The sequence below is a fragment of the Saccopteryx bilineata genome, chromosome 2 (assembly GCF_036850765.1).
Source record: "Saccopteryx bilineata isolate mSacBil1 chromosome 2, mSacBil1_pri_phased_curated, whole genome shotgun sequence".
Lineage (NCBI taxonomy): Eukaryota > Metazoa > Chordata > Mammalia > Chiroptera > Emballonuridae > Saccopteryx > Saccopteryx bilineata.
Window position 1 is genome coordinate 258322913 of NC_089491.1, and position 16544 is coordinate 258339456.

The window sequence follows — 16544 nt, forward strand, 5'->3', positions numbered from 1 at the left end:
ATTTGGTGCAGATTTCACATTTCTTTCATCTTTTGTTGCTTTCTTGTGACCGGTCAAAAGTGCACCATGACTTTACGGACACACTGTATATTACAACACAGAAAGGCAATCCAAAATGAAAAGCAGAGGGGGAGGCCCTGGCTGGTTGGCTCAGTGGTAGAGTGTCAGCCTGGCGTGTAGAAGTCCCGGGTTCGATTCCCGGCCAGGGCACACAGGAGAAGCGCCCATCTGCTTCTCCCCTCCTCCCCCTCTCCTTCCTCTCTGTCTCTCTCTTCCCCTCCCGCAGCCAAAGCTCCATTGGAGCAAAGATGGCCCGGGTGCTGGGGATGGCTCCTTGGCCTCTGCCCCAGGCGCTAGAGTGGCTCAGGACATGGCAGAGCGACGCCCCAGAGGGGCAGAGCATCGCTCCCTGGTGGGCAGAGCATCACCCCTGGTGGGCGTGCCAGGTGGATCCCGGTCGGGCGCATGCGGGAGTCTGTCTGACTGTCTCTCCCGGTTTTTAGCTTCAGAAAAATAAAAAAAATTAAAAAAAAAAGGCAGAGGGGGAGGAGAGCCTAGGACCCATTCAAGAAATAAGGGCAGATCACCTCTGTACTCAGCTGGGTAGTAAACTACTGGACGGCACTGCAAGATTTTGACCAAGGGAGTGAGGAAATCACAGGGTACTTTAGAAAGATGCGAGGGAGGAACTGATGGGAGGGGAGAGAATGTGAGGCAGGGTTGGCAGCATCTGGCATTAAGGTCAAAAAAAAAAAGAGCAAACCAAGAATCATCTTGAGTACACTATTTCTCTTTGACTTGGCCACAGCTACTTCAATTTAAATTTTGAAATGGCTTTGCAAGTCAAGCTTGCAACATTCTTTACATTCCATTAGCTGCCTGCTTACCACCTACTCCAAGACTGAGGCACTTTCTGAAAAGATGCCAAGTCTCTGGGTAACCAGTGATAGTTCCAAAAATTGCATAAAGGTGCTGAACACACAATGTCAAATGCATTTAAGTAAAAGTGCACAATTAGGTACCAAGAAAAGCATTCTATACCAATTGTGGGACAAGCCTTGGCAAACACGAAAACCTGAAGAGCAGACAGCCTTGTGGGGCAAAATCCAGGGAAGGAACTCCTAGCTGAAAGGATAAAATAAGATAATACAAGTGAAAGTGCTCTAGGGACCCTCAAGCACCAGGAACATGGAAGATTTTCTGGAAATCAACCATCAATGTAGGATGCCTTCTAGAACAGCGGTTCTCAACCTGTGGGTGGCGACCCCGGGGGTCGAACGACCAAAATACAGGGGTCGCCTAAAGCCATTGGAGATACATATTTTATTTAAAAATGTATTGTATAATAAATATGTATTTTCCGATGGCTTTAGGTGACTCCTGTGTTTTGGTTGTTCAGCCCCCACCAGGGTCGCGACCCACAGGTTGAGAACCGCTGTCTAGAAAGACAAACACCTGAAAATGCTAAGACCCAAGCTCTAATCCCAGCTCCTCTTGTGACCAAAGGCTTAAGGTCCTTGCTCACAGTCCCCTCACTATAAAAGGAGAACTAAGTCACAGCATTTTCAGGGTGTCTTTCAGATCAAACAGTAAGTCTAGTAGTCAAAAGAAACCAAGGAGCAAAAAGAGAGAATGGACAAAGATCTTAATGAAAGCGCAAGCCAAATGGCTCTGAGACTTTGGCCTTCAAGAAGGGAGAGATGGGCCTGACCTGTGGTGGTACAGTGGATAAAGCGTCAACCTGGAAATGCTGAGGTCACCGGTTAGAAACCCTGGGCTTGCCTGGTCAAGGCACATATGGGAGTTGATGCTTCCAGCTCCAGCTCCTCCCCCTGTCTCTCTCTCCTCTCTCTCTCTTTGTATCTCTCTCTCCCTCTCTCTCTCCTCTCTAAAATGAATAAATAAAATAAAAATTTTTTTAAAAAAGGGAGAGATGCCTGACCAGACAGTGGCGCAGTGGATAGAGCATCGGACGGGGATGCGGAGGACCCAGGTTCGAGACCCCGAGGTCGCCAGCTTGAGCGTGGGCTCATCTGGTTTGAGCAAAGCTCACCAGCTTGGTTGGACCCAAGGCCGCTGCCTTGAGCAAGGAGTTACTCGGTCTGCTGAAGGTTCTCGGTCAAGGCACATATGAGAAAGCAATCAATGAACAACTAAGGTGTCGCAACGAAAAACTGATGATTGATGCTTCTCATCTCTCTCCGTTCCTGTCTGTCTGTCCTTATCTATCTCTGTCTCTGTAAAAAAAAAAAAAATTTTTTTTTAAAGGGAGAGAGTAAAAAGAGCACCGTGGTCACATCAGGGACAGTTTTGGCCTTCGCCAGTGGCATAACTTGAGGCTCAACAGGGTCCACTGAAATGTCATGGACCTCAAATACAATGGACAGTTGAAGGAGAGAAATGAGAGACTCACCAAGTACAACTTAAAGACTTTCAACTTCAGATCTTTCAGAGAGAGAAAGGATGGCAAACCCCATTGCCTGAAAGAGCCAGATATTGGTAAATGTAATTACCAGCAAATGAACTAAGCTGAAGCAATGCAACAGGGACTTGTGAACTGGAGGGCAAGTATCCCATCTAAAGGGAAGAGCTGTGACTCCACTGGGGCAGACAAGCTACTTACTGCCCATGTGGGACTGTGGACCCAAAGTTGCCAAATCTTTTAATTTTTAAAAGGAGCAAGAGCCCTAGATTTTTATGTAACATTTCTAGATTTTTTTAAGATTTATTGATTTTATTTATTGATTTTATTTTATTTTTTAAGATTTATTGATTTTAGAGAGAGGAGAGACAGACAGAAAGGCAGGGTTACAGGAGTGGGCAGCATCAACTCATAGTTGCTTCTCATTTGTGCCTTGACTGGGCAAGAAACCAGTGGCCTCAGCATTCCAGGTCAATGCTCTATCCACTGCACCACCACAGGTCAGGCATTTCTAGACCTTTAAGAGGGATCAAACAAAATATCATGAAGTCATTTTTAGGCCAGGGACCTGTTGTTTAAATGTACCCCTGACAGTCTGGTTCATGGCTCTACCTGCATCTCTGCCTACCACAGACTGACAGTGTCACTGCAGTGAGAGAACAGATTTACATGCTTCAGATTTACACCCAGCGTGTTCATAAACAGAGAGCCTACACTATGGGCAAGAGACAGGCTGGAAAACAGGGAGTAGAGCAACACCCTCCTAGGCCACAATCAATCTGCTACCCTGCAGTGTGATGACAGTACACAGTCCCTTCAGTGAGGTCTTCTCTAGGCTACTGAGCACGGCCATTTGCCTGGACAGCTGCCGTGTCCCAACCCAGAATACAAGGGCAGCTTACTGCTCTTAAGTTGTGCTCAGACACACCTATAAGGGAGGTACCCGGATACCACACCAGGTACCTTCTCTTTGATGTAGACATTAGTCATAACTTAGATCCTCATGGCAGAGAAAAAAACCAGTATTCAGTATTTACAAAATGACAGGAATACACAAACATTTGTTTTTATGAAGTTGTTTTTATGGTTCTGGAGTTGTTGTTTTTTTGGTTCTGGAGTTTTTAAGGAAACAGATACTACTCACTGTTAGCAGAGGAACATGAGAACGTACCTGCCAACTCAGTGGACTAGAACCACTCTTCTGCAGACCAAGCTGACAACATACAGCAAGCACGTTAAAAATGTTTATACTGTCCAACCAGTGGTGGCACACTGGATAGAGTGTTGACCTGGGACACTGAGGTCCCAGATCTGAAACCCTGAAGTCACTGGCTTAAACACGGGCTCATCCAGCTTGAGCACAGGCTCACCAGCTTGGGCGTGGGATCATCAACATGATCCCATGGTCGCTGACTTGAGCCCAGAGGTTGCTGGTTTGAGCAAGGGGTCATTGGCTTGGCTGGAACCCCCTTCTCCCCCCCCCCCACTCCGTCAAGGCACATATGAAAAGCAATCAATGAACTAAAGTGATACAACTATAAATTGATGCTTCTCATCTCTCCCTTTCTCTCTCTCTAAAAAAAAGTTTATACCCATTGACCCAATGGTTCTAATTCTAGAACTTTATCTTATGAAAATAATAAGAGATACAGAAAGGATGATCCTCACATCATTACTTATAATAATGGAAAACAATAATATGTTACACAGGCACTAAAAATGTTTCAGAGCATTTAGTAATCTAAAACTACTCAAGGTAAATGAAGGGTTAAAAACATCATGTTTAAAAAAAAAAAAAAAAAAACCCACCATGTAATGTTTTTACCGATTTTCTTTAAAATTCCTCCAAGCTCATGAGAAAAAAAAATTAAGTTATACCAAAACACAAAAGGTTATCTGCAGGTAGTGAGATTGGTTTTCTTTTTCATACTTTTCTGTATTTTCCAACAAACATGTATTATTTTTATAATTAACACACAAATTACAGGTGACTTTCTTAAAAAAAGGATCTTGGCTCCAACTAAAGCTAATGTAAAATGAATCTATTCTTAACATTTCTGCCTAATTTTACCAAAATATACCCAGGTCTCAGGGAAGTGGGTCAGTAAGCTTTGGCTTCCTTGTGACCCGAATTCAATCCCAGCTCGGTGGCCTTGTGAAGCTTACTTAGACTCTCAGCCTCAGTTTCCTCTGGGACTAATTCAACTGCCCATATCTGTATAGGAGAATCATAGAAATAACATCTGAAAAAACACATATCATGGCCGCATAAAAAAATATGGGTGCATAAAAGCTATGTTTCTTCTCTCAGTTATATTCATTGTAGGAACTCAATAAATGTCTGCTGATGAGTTATTGTATTTAAATTATGTTTAAGTAAAAAAATCAAGTTTTAATTAAATTCTTACAGCATTGGAGAGGACCTTATATATACCTAATTGACCATGATCTCCACTCTTTTACTTTAAAAATACAACAGCTTCTAGCCCAGGAGGCCAGAAGTCCCCATTCCAACATACATTTTCTTCTTTTTTTTTTTTTTTTTTAAATTTTATTTTTTTAATGGGGTGACATCAATAAATCAGGATACAAATATTCAAAGATAACAAGTCCAGGTTATCTTGTCGTTCAATTATGTTGCATACCCACCACCCAAAGTCAGATTGTCCTCTGTCACCTTCTATCTTGTTTTCTTTGTGCCCCTCCCCACCCCCTATCCCTCTCCCATTCCCCCCTCCCCCCCGTAACCACCACCCTCTTATCAATGTCTCTTAGTTTCACTATTATGTCCCACCTACGTATGGAATAATACAGTTCCTGTTTTCTTCTGATTTACTTATTTCGCTTCGTATCATGTTATCAAGATCCCACCATTTTGCTGTAAATGTTCCGATGTCATCATTTCTTATGGCTGAGTAGTATTCCATAGTGTATATGTGCCACATCTTCTTTATCCAGTCATCTATTGATGGGCTTTTTGGTTGTTTCCATGTCCTGGCCACTGTGAACAATGCTGCAATAAACATGGGGCTGCATGTGTCTTTACGTATCAACCAACATACATTTTCACATCAAACTTCTAGGATCATCGGTCACTGAATCAACTCTACACACTGAGTTTCTAAACAACCACATCACACTGGCTGCAGGGGAGAGAAGGGGATTAATATCATCTTACAACACATCTTAAGGGTAATAAAAATAAAATGCTCTCCCCTGAACCACAATGGATCAGCTGACCTCATTCTCTATACACTATCATGAGTCAACAGAGCTGCTAAAAGTCAGGTATTAAAACATCTCATTCAAGCTACAAATGGAACAAAGAACCTCTACTCTTTACCTCCTCCCTATCCTGTCTGACAGGTATAAAGGCACGTCTCCACAAAGGGGTTATCAGCTTTAACCTCAAAGGTAGGTAAAAATGAGTTGGAAAAGACTAGAAGACCAAAGCCACATACTGTGTCATTAAATGCATATCCCTTCAGAATGGGCTGCCCCAGACCTAAACTTAGCACCCTGGGCCAGGTGCTCTTCAGTATCCTATGAATGTAGACTACCAGATAGGACTGGTTCACATGCTGTCTGCCCCCTGTACTCAGCTGCCTTTGGCCAGGGACAGCATCTTACTCATCCTCACCTGCTGCCTTGCCTTGCACACAGTCTGGCAGACAGAAGGCAGCAGTGAATGTCTGCCTACTAAAGGAATGCACACCCGTAATAAGTTTTAACAGCCAGGAGGATGGAATGATCAGGGACAATCCACAGCTTTAGGTTCTTTTTTTTTTTTTTTTAATTTATTCATTTTAGAAAGGGGGGGGAGAGAAGAGAGAGAGAAGGGGGGGTAGGAGCAGGAAGCATCAACTCCCATATGTGCCTTGACCAGGCAAGCCCAGGGTTTCGAACCGGCGACCTCAGCATTTCCAGGCTGACGCTTTATCCACTGCGCCACCACAGGTCAGGCAACAGCTTTAGGTTCTTAACAATCTTTTAAATCAAACAGCTAGGGAATGTACAGCCTGTGTGAAGACAAAACACAAGACATGACCTCTTTGGAGAAAGCCATACAGAATCCAAAATGGCTCTTAAAAAAAAAGTCAGCCACAAGAAGAAAGGTGTGACCTGTGGTGGCGCAGTGGATAAACCGTCGACCTGGAAATGCTGAGATCGCCTGTTCGAAACCCTGGGCTTGCCTGGTCAAGGCACATATGGGAGTTGATGCTTCCAGCTCCTCCCCACCTTCTCTCTCTGTCTCTCTCTCCTCTCTCTCTCCCTCTCTCCCTTTCTCTCTCCTCTCTAAAATGAATTTTAATTTTTTTTTTAAAAAAGGGGAAAAAAAAAGAAGAAAGGTGTATCTCACACCAGAAATCCCTTTAAATGCCAGAACACTACAGCCAATCCAACTTTCCCCATAGCAAAAAAAAAAGGGGGGGGGGGTTGACGTGTCATCGAGTGACAGCTGAATACTTCAAGTCACTGAACCCTCTTGCCAAATTTACCAGATTGGCTCTCCATAGAAGAAACAAGTTAGATGAGACTTCTGTGGTTTAAAAAAAAAAAAAAGGAAGGTAGGTGGGAAATCAATCTCTGTAAGGGTAGTTTTCTCAGTTAAAGTTCCAGACTCATTTCTTGGCGTATTAGTCCGGGTTTATACCCCACTCTAAATTACACCATCAATTCCCATGTTCTCATTTGAAGCAGAAGAAAGTGCCAAATGAAGCACTCTTGTAAAACAGAAATGACTTAGAATCAGACATAGCTGGCTTTGAATCTGAGCCCTACTCTACTACCAACTTTTTCAGTGACTTCAACAAGTAGTTTTACCTCTCCAAGCTTGGTTTCCTCACTTGAAAACCTGGCCATGCCATCTACCTCACCCATTAAACATGAGCAAAGTTGGCTCTGGCCGGTTGGCTCAGCAGTAGGATGTCGGCCTGGCATATGGACATCCCAGGTTCAATCCCTGACCAGGGCACACAGGAAAAGCGACCATCTGCTTCTCCATCCCTCCCCCATCTCTCTCTCTTCCCTTCCTGCAGTCATAGCTTGAATGGTTAAGCAAAGTTGGCCCTGGGCACTGGTTCCATAATCTCTCCTCAGGCGCTAAAATAGCTTGGTTGCTGAGCAATGGAGCAGCAGCCCAGCATTGCCTGGTAGGGGCTTGCCAGGTAGATCTCAGTTGGGGCTCATGTGGAAGTCTGTTTCTGCCTCCCCACTTCTCACTTAATTAAAAAAAAAAAAAAAAAAGGTGAGCAAAGCAGTATGATTGTCTAACTACCTGTAACTAATACAAAGTAATATTGATTGTAAACTATAATTGAAAACAATCAAAAATAAAAATAAAAAAGTGAACAAAGCATTGTGCCCAAATAGGAAGCACTTGATCATTAGCAGCTATTTTTTTTATGGCTTTGATAGACAGGAAAACACAACAACTCAAAATCTAAATTAGAGGACAGAAAGAACTGCTTAAACTCAATGTATAATTTAAAAAGGACTGGCTTTCCCCAATTATATACCTGATGATAAAGCACACTTTTGTATCTGCTCTCCCTGGTATGCAGAGCTGAGGTACAGCTGGGGATGACTGAAAGGCTCCAAGCCCAAGAGCCAGGAGACCCAAGTATTAATCCAGGTTTGTCTCTACCTCGTCACGTGGCCCTGGGCAAGGTACTTCACTTCTTTGGACCTCTGTCTCCTCACCTAACACATTAAAGGGCTGAATTTGGCTATTCTAATTATTAAAAGTTATTTAAATGTCATTTTTGTCATGAATTACAAATCCATTCTCCAGACTTGGGAAACATAAAGAAACAAAGTTTTCACATGGCATATATTCAAGTTAATGATGATTCTGAAATCAAAGCCTTTACAGTTATTCCCAGGGACACTAGGGCTTGGCCATGAACTCTTCCTGTTATATCCATCCATAACAGCTATCCAATTAGGGTTTCATCAATATTCATTATTTTATCAAGCAAAGATCATCTTCAGACTTTTACAATGCCAAGTATCCTGCCCCTGAATATACACAGACACAGGTCACTCCCATACAACATCAAATAATACCACTAGTAGGTCTACCAGAACCAGAGAGAGATCCATTCTTTCCATCTAATCAAGCAAGTTTCTGAAAATAAACAAATGGAAAGAGAGATGCAGAATTTACTAACCAAACCTAATGAAATTGTTCTCTTCAATTAATCTAAGCTCATTAAGATCCACTGCTTGCTTGATGTCCACTCTAAATCCATCATTCATTCACTAAATATTGAATGTCTGATAAGGAGCACGCAGTGATGAGCAAAAACAAACAGACCCAATTCCATAGAGCTCAGGTCCACAGGGAAGGTGTGAGGAGTTCTCTTAAGACATTGCAACATTGACAGGTGCTGTTTCATTTTTCAATGAATGTTGAAAGGAAATACATTTACATGCTTCTCTCCCACATTCTGTATTCAGATCTCCGCCTTCTTGTATTTCACTATCTAAATGCAGAAAATATTCTTTTTTCTTTTTTTCTTTTTTTACAGAGACAGAGAGCGAGTCAGAGAGAGGGATAGATAGGGACATACAGAGAGGAACAGACAGAGATGAGAAGCATCAATCATCAGTTTTTTGTTGTGACACCTTAGTTGTTCATCAATTGCTTTCTCATATGTGCCTTGACCGGGGAACTACAACAGACAGAGTAACCCCTTGCTCAAGCCAGTGATCTTGGGTCCAAGCTGGTGAGCTTCACTCAAACCAGATTAGCCCACGCTCAAGCTGGTGACCTCGGGGTCTTGAACCTGGGTCTTTCGCATCCCAGTCTGACGCTCTATCCACTGCACCACCGCCTGGTCAGGCAGAAAATATTCTTTGAATGACTATTTTCTTGCTTCTCCCAAGGATGATGCACTTACTGGTACCAGACAGATGCACAGGAGAGAAGTTAATTCATTAGGACAATGGATGCCTTAGGGACGAAGGGCTCAATTCCATGAGGAAACCCTGTTCAGAAGGATTGTCATTTATCCATACACATCTGCCTCCATAAAAAATAGTGGACTCCAGAAGACAACAGCATTACAGTGTCTTGATACAGAATAGGGCTTTGGTAAACATCTATCAAATAAATATGCTCAATAGAGGCATGCAAACCTATAAACTTCTCTACAACTCTTGCCATCCTGAGCCTGACATCACTTCACTCAAATTCCTAGTACTGGCCTATTCAATGACAGGTAATAGATTTAGTGCCTCCTTTTTTTCCCTCTTGGGGAGGAGGGACATCACAGAACCCTTCAAGAAGCAAAATTGTACCTTCTCAGGAAAATAAAAGTGCACATACACAAGACTATATGCCTAATTTAAGGGGTTCACATGCCATCACTGGAAGTCTGTGACCCTCAGGTTAAGAGCACCTATACTAAACTTAAAAAGTTAGACTTGAGCCTGACCATGAGTTAGAGCAGTGGACAGAGCATCAGACTGGGACACAGAGGACTCAGGTTCAAAACCCCAAAGTCGCCAGTTTGAGCGTGGGCTCATCTGGTTGAAGCAAGGCTCACCAATTTGAGCCCAAGGTTGCTGGCTTGAGCAAGGGGTCACTTGGTCTGCTGTAGCCCCTAGTCAAGGCACATATGAGAAAGTAATCAGTGAACAACTAAGATACTGCAATGAAGAATTGATGCTTCTCATCTCTCTCCCTTCCTGTCCGTCTATCCCTGTCTGTCCCTCTCTCTCCTCTCTCCTTTCTCTGTCACACACACACACACACACAGAGTTAGACTTGAATTAATGTCAAAATCCTAACCAGCCAAGTCTATTTATTTGGCAAAAATGCTGTAGAAACAAAGGGGCCAAACAGACCTAGGTTTTAATCCAGCTTTATCATTTGCTAGCTGTGTGAGGATGGAAAAGTCAAATCACCGTTCTCAGCCTCAGTTTCCTCATCTGTAAAATGAGTGAACAAAAGTTGCTAATTTCATGTTAATGTCAAGTGAGACAAGCAAACATGTGGCATGCTTGGCATAGTGCCCCATATACAATAAATGCTCATAAATGGAAACCACCACCACTTTCCCTTTAATCTATAGACTCCACACTTACCTCCCAGTCCCATCTTCATCTCCATTAAGAACTATCGGTAACTCAGAGGAAAAGAGAAAATATTGAGCCCCTAAGGATTCATAAGATCACAAAACACAGTCCTAATGTTTTCTCCCTCAATCAAATGCTTGATTTTAACCTATGAAGGCCCTTCGGACAAGACAGTCAGCAGTCCCTTTCTGTATAAATCCAGGTCAGCTGTCAGCACACAATTGTTCTATTAGGCCAAGTCAATTTTTAGAGGGAGGTCTATTCAGCTAACTTAAAATGGGAGATGAACGTGTTTGATCAAATGCTAAACTGCAGAAACACACTGACAGGGAAACAAAGCAGAAGAATTAGCTTCCTAAAATTATTCTGTGATACCCTTAGTTAACAGTGGATATTTAAGGACCTCACTCAGCCTTTCTAACCCATCATCCAGCTCTCCTCCCAACCCTCATAGCTCAAGGCACCAGATTAGTTCTTAAATGATTTCAGCTCTCCTCTGCTTTCAAGACCATTCAAAACTTAACCCAGGATCCAGAAAGGTGAATTTCAAAGTTACACAAAACCTATCATTCAGATTCCTTCCACAAATGAATTTCTCAAGCGTTTCTAAATATTTAACTTCAAGAAAGAAAAGCAAGTATTTCCACTTTAAAACAATCTTTCATCTCTAACGATGCAAATTTTCTTTGTTTAACCAATCCACATACCACTACCCAGTGTTTAATCGGGCTTTTATTCAACATCACTAACCAAGTGAGTTGCACAGCCAAGTCTCAAAGTTTCAGATAATGATCTCATTAATAGCAACAAATTGGTTCAAAGATGAAAAATGTATCAATATGTCTAAGAACCCTGTAAAGCTCCACACTTCAGAACTACAGGAAAAGTGTAATTAATTCCTTCAGCATTCACACTGTATGCTTGACACTCTTATAAGCAAATAGGCTTTGATGCTGCATGAATAAGACAATAAAAGTAATTAATAGCATTTCATATTCACATATTGTTTTCACAACTTTCACAGATGAAGATTTAAAAAAAAAAAGCTCTGTTCTTACAGAGCACACTGTGACCTTGGGAAAGTTATTTAAGCCTAAAATGCACAAGGAGAGAACCAAGAATCCTGTGACTAATCCCATGGTTTGAATTACTTTCTCTAAGACTCTCTCTCTCTCTCTCTCTCTCTCTCTCTCTCACACACACACACACACACACACATTTTCTCTCCCCCCTTTCTCTCCCCCCCCCCCCAACGAATCCTCTCCCTACCCTAAACCATGCAAATGACTGAACAGGTACTCTAGAAGTAACTGGGCAAACCAGACTATGACAAGGTATTTACTGTATAAATGTACACATACACACAATCACACACACATACTTTTATTGTATGTAATAGGGAAGGAAACAAATCAGTAATACAAACCAATTTCCTATCTTAGAATTCTTTTTTTATATCCTTTATTTATTGATTTTAGAGAGAGTCAAAGGAAAAAGAAGCATCAATTCACTACTTCTCATATGTGCTTTCAGCAAGCAAGCCCAGGGTTTCGAACTGAGGATATCACTATTTCAGGTCAATGTTTTATCCACTGCCCCACCACAGGTCAAGTATTCCTATCTTAGAATTATTAAAGGAAAGAGACTCCTAAACAGGTGTTTTTCTTCCCTAAACCATAAATAGTGCTACCAAACCCCACTGGAAATAGCAAAAGAAATGCTATCTCGTGTACTACTTAGGTTTAGCTGTAGGAAAATGAACTCTGCTCTGAAAACCAAAAAGCATTAAACAGCAAATCCAGCAAAGTTTTTTTGAAGCTAGGAAATAAAGGTTGAAAAGTTCAACAAGTGCACTTAGAAAACATGATTAATCTGAAGCTGAACACCAATTTGTTTCTTCTGCATTCTCATTTCTCATGAAAAATGTTACAGCCCCTCTCAGCAGCACTAAAAACATTAGCTTTCCTTACAAAACCTTTTTTCAGGGTTGATAGGGGCCACACTATTCCCTTAAATTGGGCAGTGTATTAGAACTAATAAAAGCATGCGAGCCTCTGTACACACACAGCCCTGAAAGCCACAATGCACTCCTTCTGTGCAAAAAGGCTCAACCAGTAGGCCCCCACAATAAAGTTATTAAAGATAGAGAATGAGAACACCAAGAAATGACTATTCACACTGCTCAGATAAACTCACTAATGTGACTGCAGTTATAAGGAAATTAAGGACATCTATTAGTGATTGCTTAACAGGTAAACTTATTAAATACCATTTAAGTCATTTTTCTTTACTTAGCAATTGTTGACTTAATTTTTTTTCTTTTTGGCTAGGCTAATGGACTACAAGAGTTAGATAAGCACTTTAAAAAGTTTCAAAAGAGAATAGATTCCTTCTGCCAAATTCACACATTATCTCTCTACTCACAAGAATAAAATAGTTACAAATGGTGTGTTTAAACTGCTAATTTTGTATTAAATGGTGAACCCGAGATTAGCTCCAAAGCATAGCACTACTTATAATGGATAGCTCGCCAAACTACTGTGGAGAAAGAGTACAAGTTAAAACACTGCAGATAAAAATCGCAAACTTCAAAAGTCTCCTTCAAAAAGTGAAGTGCCACGTTAAAACATCTTTTCTCTTGGGAGGCCATAAATCAAACATTTCTAAAGCCATCAGGGCACAGTAAAATCCACAAAGGGAAACAGGAGTCAGAAGTAGCAAGCTCTAAGATTCAAAATAGTCTTCAAAGCTGTGACTGAAATGCGTAAGAATCTTCCACAGAATATCGTCTCTAAAGTGGAAAATCATAAAGACCATAATTATAACATTATTAAAGAAAAACTTCCAAAAGCCTTTAATATATGTAGTCACAAGACTCAAACATGTATTTCCCCTTCTTTTTACCCGTTAGACGTTTAAGATGGAGTAAGGGCCCCTGTAAAGCAATGCTGCTAATAATCGTCCAGCAAAGGTGCCTCCCCCAACTTTGTAAAGACACACCTCTGAGGAGCCAAGCTGCACAGCACCCTGTCCTATCCACGCCACGGCTTTGAGTCTGCACAAGGGGAGGCGAAAGGAAAAGGCTGCTGTATGCAATGACTACATTCATAACTCATCCAAGAGTAAAGCGCGGAAGGCCCAAAGCTTGAGCCCTGCTGCTCTCCGCATCACCCGAAAAGGTTCAAAAACAAGCCAACCATTTCAAATAGCCCCCATCCGAGATATGAGTATTAACCACCATCAGTGCGCTGGCTGTCCGCTAGCCAGTTGATAAAATCATAGCCGAGGAAGCGGGAAGGCATCTCTACCAGCTCACCATCCGCCGAGGCTTAAACTTAGTTTGAGGCTCTCCCTAACCAACCTGCTTTGAAATGCAGACCTCTTTCACTTAGAACAAGGTGAAGGCCCTGTCAGTGAGCGGCCCCATCTCCCGATTCCCAAGCCCTCCATAGAAGTCCTTGGCCCGGGAGTGAGCCGGCAGTCTCCCTCCCACCCTCAGTAATCAGAGGCACGCAGAGAGGACTGCCTTCCATGGCCACTCCTGAGCACTCCTCTTCGGCGAGCTCCCCCTGCTCCCCTGCCTGTTGTTGCTCGTCCAGAGTCCTGCAAAAGGATCAGCCCCCAGGTGAGGCGGGAGACAGGTTCCAGGAAGAACCTGATTGTACAGCTTCTCAGACAAACCTGGCTGCTACCAAAATGAACATGCATGAATGGAAAGCAAAGCCGGCTACCTGAAACAAACCACCCCATCCTTCATCACTAATCTTTCCAAAGTTGGCATTCAACAGGTAGTTCTGGGACTTCCACCTGAGGCAAACCAAAATGCCCAACCACGCCAAGGGGGATGCCCCAACGTGGGTGCTCGGACCCGGGGTTCTCAAAGCCCCCGAACTCACAGGAAGCCGAGCCCCCACGTGCGCTTGCCCCCAGCTTCGGCGCCCAGGAGGCCAAGTCCCGCCCGCCCTCCCACCGGGGAGGGATGCCGCCAGCCTCCTCGCCGCCCCTCCCGCCCGCCAGCCCGCGGCGGGGTCGGCGGGCGCAGCCCCCGGAGCCATCTTGTGGCGGCGGCGTCGCGGGGCCCGGGCAGCGGGCAGCTACCTGCACGATCTCGCCCTCCGCGCTGAGCGTGGCCCCGGCCCGCGAGAAGCGGCCCGTGAGGCCGGTGGTGTAGGTGGTGTAGTCGCCGCTCGGACTCGACTCGAACAGCACCACCTCCACGAATGCCGTCTCCTTGGCCCGCGCCGCGCCGGGCCCCGCAGCCGCCAGCAACAGCCCGAGCAGCAGCGGCAGCGGTGGCGGTGGCGGCAGGCGGTGGCCGCGGGGGCCGCGGGGGCGGCGGCGGAGGCGGTGGCGGCGGCGGCCCGGGGCCCCTGGGCGCCCGCCCGAGCGCGGCCTCATGGTCCTGCTGCGGGAGGGCGCGGAGGGCGGGCGCGGCCGGGCATAGTCGCGGGCCGGCGGAGGACCGAGCGCAGGCGGACGCCTCACAGCCCCATCGCGGCGGCGACGGCGGTGGCGGCGGCTTTGTGGGTCGCAGGCTCAGCTCGGCTCCCCCGGCCGTCGCGCCGCGGCCCTTTCATCTGCTCCACGTGAGGGGTTATCCCCGCCCCAACAGCGTCGTGACCCTCTCTCCCCTCCCTCCCGGCGCTCTACCGCCGCGGCCTCCCGGGGGAGCGGGAAGGAGGGGCGGGCGCGCCTGCGATGGGGGGCGGGGTCCTGCTACCGGACACGCCTCCGCCATTACTCCCCCGCCCCCACGGCTGCACTCCACCCATTGCTATTGCCCCGCCCACCGCCTTGCTCCGCCCTAGCCCCGCCCCCACGCTCACGCTCCGCCCCTGCCGCGCTTAGCGTTTGGCCGCAGATGTTTCTCTTCGCGGTTGCCAGAGTTCGGCGGGAATGGGGATTTTGTCCTGCTCCCTGGCGAAGTACGTCCTCTCTGGGGGCCCCACGCCTCCTGGTCCCGTACAGTAGTTAGGAGGGCCTTGTCCTTTCCGGCGCCCCACCCCAAGCCACAGTTCCTGGGAAAGTGGTGCCGGCACCCGGCCCTTCACACACACCCCCATCTTCAGGATCTAATGAGGAAGGCCCGGCGGTCAGAGGCTGTTTGCAGCTCCGCCGTGCTAGGACGTGTCCGGTTCTTGCACCGGTGTCGCTTAGGCAGTTACTCTCAACAGAATGGGGGAGAGGGGAGCCATTTAGCCATTTGGATTTTAATAGAGTTCATTTTAATGCAGCCCCAGAGACTACAATGGAAACACCCCTCTCAAGAGAAGTTCTGAAACTTTGAATCTATATTGCAGAAGGCCAGAGGATTGAAACACCATCACCCTTTATGCACAGATTGATGGCTGCCAAATTAATGTACCTGTGCTGCAGGGCCTAGGGGTTCCCAGTTACCAAGAAGATAAACTTTCAATTACCTGCCCCTCTTTGGAACATGCCATTTCCTCCCTCATCTAGTCCTCTATGAGAAGGGAACCCTTCCTTTAAAATTCAGATTCAATTCCCACTTCCTCTGTGGAGTCTTCCTTCACCCAGCAGATGGCTTTGTTCAGATATTTGCAAATATTTGATTAGGATGATCTGCTTCTACTTGCTACCACACCCAAAATATTAAAAAGACAAAAAGGAAAAGAAAAAATAATTGAGAATTTGTCTTGGGTAAACCAAGGTTACATTATTTTAAAATATTTTTATTTATTGATTTTAATGGGAGAGGAAAGGAGGAAGAGATAGAGAGAGAGAAGAACAGGAACATCAACTTGTTCCTGTAGGTGCCCTGACCAGCAATCAAACCGGCAACCTCTGTGCTTCCAGACGATGCTCTAACCAGCTGAGCTATCCGACCAGGGCAAAATGTTCTTTTTTTTTTTTTTTTTTCATTTTAGAGGGAGAGATAGTGTGAGAGAGAGCGAGAAAGAGAAAGGGGGGAGGAGCAGAAAGCATCAACTCCCATATGTGCCTTGATCAGACAAGTGCAGGGTTTTGAACCAGTGACCTCAGCATTCCAGGTCGACACTATCCACTGCGCCATCAC

General features: G+C 44.9%; 1 protein-coding gene across 1 annotated transcript in view; it reads right to left on the reverse strand.

The window, feature by feature from the left end:
• ZNRF3 (zinc and ring finger 3) overlaps positions 1–15142 on the reverse strand; it is a 168017-nt gene extending 152875 nt beyond the window's left edge. Inside the window, exon 1 of the mRNA XM_066260225.1 lies at positions 14606–15142. Coding sequence (XP_066116322.1) covers positions 14606–14905 — 300 coding nt within the window. The 5' untranslated portion in view covers positions 14906–15142. The remainder of the gene's footprint in view (positions 1–14605) is intronic.
• Positions 15143–16544: the final 1402 nt, after the last annotated feature.